The sequence below is a fragment of the Carcharhinus amblyrhynchos genome, chromosome 26 (genome assembly GCF_965287045.1).
Source record: "Carcharhinus amblyrhynchos chromosome 26, sCarAmb.v2.hapA, whole genome shotgun sequence".
Taxonomy (NCBI): domain Eukaryota; kingdom Metazoa; phylum Chordata; class Chondrichthyes; order Carcharhiniformes; family Carcharhinidae; genus Carcharhinus; species Carcharhinus amblyrhynchos.
Window position 1 is genome coordinate 7,278,722 of NC_137349.1, and position 9,365 is coordinate 7,288,086.

Consider the following 9,365-nt stretch of genomic DNA (forward strand, 5'->3'; position numbering starts at 1 on the left):
ATTGTATATCAATTGTGTTTAATGATATGCAGGTGGAGGGCAATTGGGGAGGTGATGGCCTTGTGGCATTATCGCTAGACTATTAATCCAGGAAGTCAGCTAATGTTCTGGGGACCCAGGTTCAAATCCCACCACGGCAGATGGTGGAATTTGAAGTCAATAAAAAATATCTAGAATTAAGAATCTACTGATGATTAAGAGACCAGTGTTGATTGTTGGAAAAACCCATCTAATTTACTAATGCTCCTTTAGAGAAGGAAAACTGCCATCCTTACCTGGTCTGGCCTACATGTGACTCTCAACTGCCCTCACGCAATGAGGGATGGGTAATAAATCTCTCCTTTTCATTCTTTGGGGTTGTCATTTTAAATTTGTGCTGTCTTGCTAAACTGAGCAATGGAAACTGAAATATTGTCCTTATTCAAAGCAAGAACTTGGAAGATGTGAAGAAATTGAGGTTACTAAACAACAGTCAGCCCTCTGAAAATGTGCCCCAGACTTATTGCTGGCCAGTGATGCTCATGTCCCACAAGTGTATATTAAAAAAAAAATCAGAATTTCCCTTGAGCATATAAAAAGAGAGACTTACTGAAGCTGCGGGTGAGGCTGAGTTTGGAGGTAAACATTTCTGTAAATAACTATAAGATGAATAAAGATGGGCTCCAATATCATCCATAACCAACTGGCTTTCTGGAACAGAATATTCATTGTTTGTAAAGTGCTTTGGAATGTCCTCAGGTCAGGAAATGTGCTGGATAAATGCAAGTCTCTTCCTTAGTTCCTTTGCTCCAATAAAAGAAAAGTTTGCCAAGTACTTTTCATGAAGACAGGACAGAAAAAAAAAAAAATTCATTCGCAGCATAAAGACATCACTGGTAAGGGCACCTGTTTAGCTCAGTTGGCTGGATGGCTGGTTCATGACGCAAAGTAACACCAATAGCATGGGTTCAATTGCTGTATCAGCTGACATTATTCATGAAGACCCCACCTCCTTAACTCTGCTCCCTGCCTGAGGGGTGGTGACCCTCAGGTTAAAATCACCAACAGTGAGCTCTCCCCTCAAAAGGAGAGCGCAGCCTATGGTCACCTGGCACTATGGTGAATTTACCTTCAGGGCAGCATGGTGGCACAGAGGTTAGCACAGGTATCTCATAGGGCCAGGGACCCAGGTTCGATTCCTGGCTTGAGTCATTGTGCAGACTGCGCACACATTCTCTCAGTATCTCCGTGGGTTTCCTTTGGGTGCTCCAGTTTTCTCCCAAAGTCCAAAAGACATGCTAATTGGGTGGATTGGCCATGCTAAATTCTTCCTGTGTACCCAAACAGGCAGCAGAATGTGGCGACTAGGGGATTTTCACAGTAACATCACTGCCATGTTAGTGCAAGCCTACTTGTGATGTTAATAAACTTCAGAACTGATTTTTTAAAAACTCCTGTTATTTAATTAAGTTAAAATTTCCCAGCTGCCACAGTGGGGGTTTGACCTCATGATTTCAGATTATTAGTCCAGGCCTCTGCAATATTAGCCCATTAAGAAAACTACAGTGCTATCGTGCCTAGCAGGCGATTTTAGAACCTGCGGGTTAAATACAGTTTAGGAATAAATTTTCCAACCTTTCGGGTAGTTTCACAGACCAGCAGCACTGATCAGTAACTTGCCAACCACCCTGTCCAACAAAATGTTCAAGGGCTCATGTCACTGTTCAACAAAGAGCCAAGTATTCTCCCAGTGTTCTGGCCAACTTCCCGCCTCCAAATCACAGCCTTAGGAACTAACTATTCATCATGTTATTAGTTCAGGAATCTTGTCGTGCACAAAATCTTTACCAACATAACAAAATAAAGCACATTTCAAAATAATGCAACGCGTGTGAAATTGGGATGCGAGCTTGTGATTTCACCCCATTGTTGTGTCCAAATGATTTGTTTTGTTTATAGAAGCCGGGGGGGTCATTTTCATCTGACTTTCTGAGCAGGGATATCATGGAGTTAGCTGCCATGCAGGTTTCATAACAGCACAGAAACAGACCCTCCCGCCCTCCAAGCCTGTACTGACCACCTGAACTAAAAGCCCCTGCCCTTCCGGGGACCATTTCCCTCTATTCCCATCGTATTTGTACAGATGCCCCTTATAACTCACTATCGTATCTGCTTCCACTACCTTCCCCGGCACCCACCATCCTTTATGTAAAAACTTTGCCTTGTACATCTCCTTGTCCCTTGCACCTTAAACCCATGCCCCCCCCATAACTGACTCTTCCACCCTGGGATAAAGCTTCTGACTGTCCATTGTGTCCACTATAACGATAGCAGGTATTATGGATTTGGGAGCAGACGTTTGCACCCCATGACTTGCTGACCTCCACACCTGCATTCCCGATAAATGCTGCAATTGTTGTAAGCAATGTGCCAGGAGCATCAAATTTGCCCGTACCACCATTTCAGAGTCATGGTCCCATAAGGAAGAAATAGCTTACATTTTATTTAGCCTTATCTCATGAATATTTTGAAACCCAAGTACTTCTGATGTTGAAAACACAATGACATCTTACAAATAGTAACTTGTGATGGTGGTTGAGAGATAAATATTGGCCAATACACTGTGCAGAATTCCATCACTCTTTTTTCGATAAAGCTCTGGGATCATTTACATCCACCTGAGAGGGCAGACAGGGGCTCACTTTAATACCTTATAGGAAAGTCCTCCTCCTCCTGCAAGTACCGTGCCCAAAGAGTGTATTGGCAGCCATGGACCTTCACTGGATTGCTCCACAATTACACTCGGCAAGGTACTGCAGTGGTTTGCCATCACTTTCCATAGTGTGGATGACCAGGAAACTCTCCCACTCTTACCATGTGCCAAGAGATGTATTGGAAGGATTTACAGGCTTATGATGCATCATCTGCTTAGCCATATTATCACTCAGCTCACAGAAAAGATAGCTCCTCCAAACGTGCCATGCTCCCTTGGTTCTGCACTCAAATATCAGCCTCAATTCTGCGTTCGAGTTTCTGGACTTGAACCCACAACCAGAGGCGAGAATGCTGATAACAAGACACAACTGACACCTATGGTCTGACTCAGAGCTGCAAATGTTACCACTGACGCACAGTTGATTCCTACACCCAGTTTCTACTCCAGTCTAGTTTTATTCACCAAGTATCGCTTATTAGGAGCGACAGTCACACATTTTGGCTTTAAAATGTGATGTGTTTTGATGCGTTTCATATTTTAAAAAAAAACAGACACATGCTCCGTGTTTAAGAAATTTGCAATCTGGATCAGTCTCTCTGATTATTGGTGTTACTCCCAGCTGCTCTCCGGTGTTGGCAGTTCAGAGAAGATAAGCCCCAAGCCTACCATCATTGTTCAGCTTTTGTGGCACGTACCCTAATGCACACTCCCAGTGTCGAACAATGGGAGTAGCGACATCCAAACAGTACGCTTGCAGGTTCCTAAAACTTGGTTCTGTGAGCTTATTCCTAAATCCCTAGATTTAGAGAAGTGTGATGCTTCCTTATGGAGAGAGACAGCACACTTCAGGTAAACAGATCTTCACAGGTGTACATTTCTTAGCATTTTATAAAAGTTTATTTATTAGTCACAGGCAAGGCTTACATCAACACTGCAATGAAGTTACTGTGAAATTCCCCTAGCCTCCACACTCTTGCACCTGTTCAGGTCAATGCCCTAACCTGCACGTTTCAGAATGTGGGAGGAAATCGGAGCACCCGGAGGAAACCCATGCAGACACTGGGAGAACGTGCAGACTCTGCACAGACAGTGTGGAGCTGGGAATTGAACCCAGGGTCCCTGGCACTGTGAGGCAGCAGTGCTAATAAACTGTGCCACCATGCTGCCCCCATGTTTGAGGGCAACTTCAATGTAATGATGGATTTCTCCATGGACAAGATGCCTAATTAATCAAAAAATACAAGTAAGCTTTGCTTTCAAAACAGGTTTAACACTGACAATCAGCTTTTGCTCTCAACCTCACCTATCTTGGACAAGAGCACGTATAACGTTCTAGTGCACAAACCATTTCAAAATACAGGGATTAAATAAATAATTATCCAGATTCAGAAAGGGGGCAGGTTCTTAGAATGGTGCCAAGCACACATCCTCCAAACCAATCTGGAATCAGAGACGAATAATCAATAAAGAATCTCACTTTGTAGATCTTAGTCTATCTGATCAATGCAATCCATAAAAGTTGTTTCTCTTAAAAGCAACAAAATGGGTTAAATACATTTAAAACGGCAATTTAATATGATATAGTAAGGAAATATGCTTTCCAAATTAATAGGTACTTGAACTGATAGTCAAACATTTCAAGAATTGGCATTCAATTGAATCAATAATTTTTTTTGGGGTCGGAAACTGTGTTGGTCCCCCAGTGACAGAAAGAGTTTTTTTTTATTCTTTCATGGGACGTGGACAGCGCTGACAAGGCCAACATTTGCTGCCCCAGGCTAATTGCCCTTCAAAGTTGTGTGCCACCTTCTTGAATTGCAGCAGTCCATGTGGTGTAGGTACACCCATTTTGCTATTAGGTGTGGAAATGTGGGGTGAAATTGGTAGCTGCTTTTATATCTTGCCCGATTTTCCATTTCATTGACTTCACTTGAAAAGAAAAATCAGGGAGGGTGTAAAGGTTAACAATTAATTGTTGTTCATTTTACAGTGCTATTAAAGGCCCATTTCAACCACGATGCTTCCTGAGAGTGGGCCACCAATATGAATCAGATCGTGAGGAGTTTAAGCTACGAGAAAAGGTTACGCAAGTTGAGATTGTTCTCTCTTGAAAGAGAAGAGCTGGAGGTAATCTAATGGCAGCTTCAAGATTACAAAGGCAATAAATTGTCTCAGGGAAATTGTTTGTGGGGCTAAAGGGAGAAGGTTGGTCAATTAACAGAAAGTCAGATGTATCCAGACTGTCAGACAGAATCTTTTCATCCAAAAATTTATTAGTGTCACAAGTGGGCTTACACTAACGCTGCAATTAAGTTATGTGAAAATCCCCTACTTGCCACACTCTGGCGCCTGTTTGGGTACACTGAGGGAGAACTTAGCATGGCCAATGCACCTAACCAGCATGCCTTTTCAACTGTGCGAGGAAATCAGAGCACCCAGAGGAAACCCATTCAGACATGTGAGCATGTGCAATCTCTGCGCAGACAGTGACCCAAGCTGAGAATCAAACCCAGGTCCCTGGTGCTGTGAGACAGCAGTGCCAATCACTATGCCACCATGCTGCCAAAGGGTAACAAGCTTGAGGAACTAATTACCACAATGCCAAAAAAGAATTTATACATGACTTCATGTATTTTTGTTGATGGAAAGGGTTAACGGATAGATCAAGAACACACTTAGCAAGCTTTGTCCATCAAACGAGGAGCTAACGACATTCCTCTTCCTACCATGGAACACAAAAAAAACAAATCAGACACAGCAAAAGCACTGATATACACAATACTTTTGCTGTTCCCTACCACAGTTACATCTGTTCTACTCCAGAAAGCTGGAGCCTAATCTTTACACATCCTTAATTTACAGCGATATAAAGTGGGGTTGGTTAGCTGGCAAGCATGTTGTTCAGAATAACGCCAGCAGTAAGGGTTTGTCGGCCATGGCAGAATTGGGACCTGCCTCCTCATCTAGCCCCTGAGAGTAGAAGGCACATAGCAAACCACCACTGACAAAAACTGCCATGAAAAATGGTACAGAATGGAGCATCAGCAGGTAGTAAACCAAGACCGCGTTTAGACCAGAGTACACATTACAACCTCCAAACCCCCAAAAAAATTGTTTCAACCTATATATATATATATATATATATATATATATATATATAGGGCCACAAGTGAATCCCCAGTTAATGCCTGCCACTTGGCTAAACCCTCAATTAATATAAAATTAACAACATTTTAAATACAAAGATACAAAAACCAAACACGAGTAATATTGGAAAGAGTTGCAGATTGCGGTAATTGGCAAAAGCTTAAATATTCTCCATGTGAAAATCAGTTCATTGTAAAGGGAAGGGAGCCATCAGTGCATGGGTATTATTCCTACAACAATCTAATTCCCTATATTACTTTGGTCTTTCTATTCAAAGCAAAGGGCCAGGCCCTGATAGTACAGGACATCACCAAGGCAGGAGAAATAGGGAAGATTGAGTAAATCAAGCAGGGGCTAGGCGGTGCTGAGTCTGCCCTTTTTCCTGTAAAAAGGAAGTGTTAACTCCAACACATAAAATTGGGTTTGCAACAAGTACAATTAAAAAAAAAAACTTTTCTAAATCTTTGCAATAGGACAGCGATTATTCATAAAACCTTAAACCCAAGGAGAGAGACAGGACAGAGTCATCAACCCGACTATGTATAAATTGCAAAGTGGGTCTGAGCGAGCACATGAAGAAATCAGCTCAGCTGGGTACAGATGTCACAGGATGAATCATCAGATTCAAACGTTCAGGGGGAAAATAATGAAAGCCTTCTCCCAAATTTTAGGGGGAATGTCCACAGAACTTTGCTACCCAAAGGGGAAGTGGGTCAACCCTGTGCCTTCCTGAAATGGTAAGCAGCTTCCCGTAACATAATCAAGCAAGGGATAACAATTGTGCTGTCGTAAAACGGTACATTTTTGGGCTCTGAAACATGCCTGAAGCATCTTGTTTTAAAAACGGCAGCAATGGGAATACAGATTTTCCTGGCTGCTGTCTGGATCATCAGATCTACCGGCCAGACATCCTTGGCAAGTCGCCCCCACCCCCTTCCCTCAACATTGGCACACAACTCACATACACCTTTCACACCAGATCATAAAGTCGTTTGCTTCCTAACTCAAAACCGTGACATGAAGGAAATGAGTGCCCAGATTAAACATCTAGTAGGTGCCCCTCCTCAAATGGTAGGTGACATGACATAAAGCAATAGAATGGGAGAGACATTTGGAATGCTGTTTGTGTAAGTGTTTTCATGCAGGGAGCTCATTACTATATATTGTACCATTTGGTAAATCAGGGTTTTTTTTAAAAGCAGAAAATTGGCTTAAAAATTACACCACGTTGAATCACCCTGCAAATGTTTATCTGTAATATATCACATTGTAAATGTTCTGTTGCAAGCTAAGACAGTAACCCTGACCAGGACTCCTAGCTCACAGTTTCACAGTCCAAATGCTCTCTGATCAACTACAACCTTGGATGTAACATGTTGTTTATAACCAGTCTTGAATACAGGAAACAGACAGCACAGGTCCGCCCTATAACACACCCCTTTGCTCTAATACACAGGTACCACAAGCAATCTCCCCAGAGCACACATCATTTGTGGCTTGGGTTTGTAGGAAACAAAATTTTTTTTTAAGCTCACCTTTCTTAACAACCTCCAACATAACATGCAAATCTTGTCTGACCGGGAAGGAAGCTATGTATGAATTTGAAAAAAAATGAGATAAACGGCTGTAATGTGTTCCAATTCTTATTGTTCAGCCCAGAAATGCATTGCTTAGCTTTTACATTTAAAAGTTGAGCCATGCCTACATGCGCCCTTGCCTTTTCTTCTCTATGTAAGTCTGTATAGCCTGCAAGGAACAATACTTTTCACTGTATACTAATACATGTGACAATAATAAATCATATTAAAATAAACCTCCCCAAGCTTCGGGCAGGAAGGGAAGTGGAGGACAATATAAAAAGCATGCATTCAGATGCATTTTATATATATATTCCCTTTTTGATTTAGTATAATTCGGCAATGTTGGGAAATACATTGCGCCGAATACTGTGGCGTTGATAACACAGCCCCGAATCCTGCCGGATCTCACAGGCAAATAAAGGAATAACGCTCCCGACTGTTCTCCCACCGACTAAAGACGCTACCCTCGAAACTAAACTGCGATCGTGATCCCGGCTTCCCCCCCAAAAATGCAACTTGTAATCCTTAAAAAAATAAGAACTGTATAATGCGATTGCAGCAGTGTCCGTTTTAATAGCCTCAAAATTCATTTAAAATCACCCCGATTGAATTTACTATAACCGGGAGAAATTATTCCTTGGGGTTAAAATGTGATCCTTTTGCCATCTGCACCCCCTTTCAAACAAAAAGACTCATTCTGCAAATGGGGTTCAACTTGAAGGAAACCCCAACTATCACTTTAAATTAAATGAAAGATACAGCTGGAAATAAATGGCAGATGTGCAAAAGAAAAAAAAAATCAGTGGCGACATTTTAATTATAATTTTAATCTAATACCTTTGTGTCTTGGCTAATTCAAGTCTGACAATTTGACCCTCCTCATTTCTCACTGAATAAATACAGGTTGGTCAATATCGCCAATTAAAAGGAAAGCAAAAGAACAAGAAATGCTAAAAAAAAAATGTGTAATAATAAGGAATTATGTTTAAATCCATTAATACCAGCCCCTCTTTATGTTTCCCATTAACTGCCTTGCTGCCCTGTGCTGTAGGTGGTGCTGATGTTGATCAAACCTTTGTGCATTCCTGTGAAGCGGTCCTTTAGGACAGTTAACTCATATATCTTTCCAAATTCCTCGAAGAGGGGCTTCAGGTCATTCTCCTCCAGGTTCCGCGGGATTTGACCAATAAACAGCTTAATAGCGTCCTGGTCCTTCATCTGGCTGTAGTTGTGCTGGAGATCAGCTCCGCTCATGGGCTTGAGTTGGTGGTGGGGCGGCTGCTGCTGAGCTCTGACTGCTTCTCTCAGTCTGGCCATCGCTAACCAACAGAATGAAGAACACAGGAGGCATCACTCAGCTGTAGAGAGAGAGAAAAAAAGACTTCCTGTTCCAGCCTGTGTGCTCAGTGGTGACACCCCTTGAGGACTGGGGTTGTCTGCAAAAGCAGTTTGTATAATTCCCCTTTCAGTTTAGCAGCAAGCCAGGGTTTAAAGAGATCGCTGTTAATTAACCCTTAGACGCCAGAATTGTTCTCTTGTTTTGTTCGTCTGTTAAGCACGTGCACCATGTGCACCCAAGCAGGATAATAAATAGCCTGGCCAGGAATGCCAACTACAATATTAAAAACCAACAACAGTGTTATTATAAAATCCCTACAGTGCAAAAGGAGGCCATTCAGCCCATCGAGTCTGCACCCACTATAATCCCACCCAATTCATACCTCTTTAACCCCGTGATTATGGGCAGCACGGTAGCACAGTGGTTAGCACTGCTGCTTCACAGCTCCATGGATTCCTGGGTTCGATTCCTGGCTGGGGTCACTATCTGTGTGGACTTTGCACATTCTTCTTGTGACTGCGTGGGTTTCCTCTGGGTACTCCAGTTTCCTCCCACAGTCCAAAGATGTGTGGGTTAGGTTGATTGGCCATGCTGAGAAATTGCC

At 42.4% G+C, this 9,365-nt stretch overlaps 1 protein-coding gene across 3 annotated transcripts in view; it reads right to left on the reverse strand.

Moving 5' to 3' along the window:
• The window catches only part of LOC145358793 (CUGBP Elav-like family member 4), a 484,168-nt gene extending 475,374 nt beyond the window's left edge, over positions 1 to 8,794 (reverse strand). For all 3 annotated transcript variants that reach the window (XM_080213087.1, XM_080213088.1, XM_080213086.1), the window contains exon 1: positions 8,496 to 8,794. In XM_080213087.1, coding sequence (XP_080069213.1) covers positions 8,496 to 8,739 — 244 coding nt within the window. In that variant the 5' untranslated portion in view covers positions 8,740 to 8,794. The remainder of the gene's footprint in view (positions 1 to 8,495) is intronic.
• Positions 8,795 to 9,365: the final 571 nt, after the last annotated feature.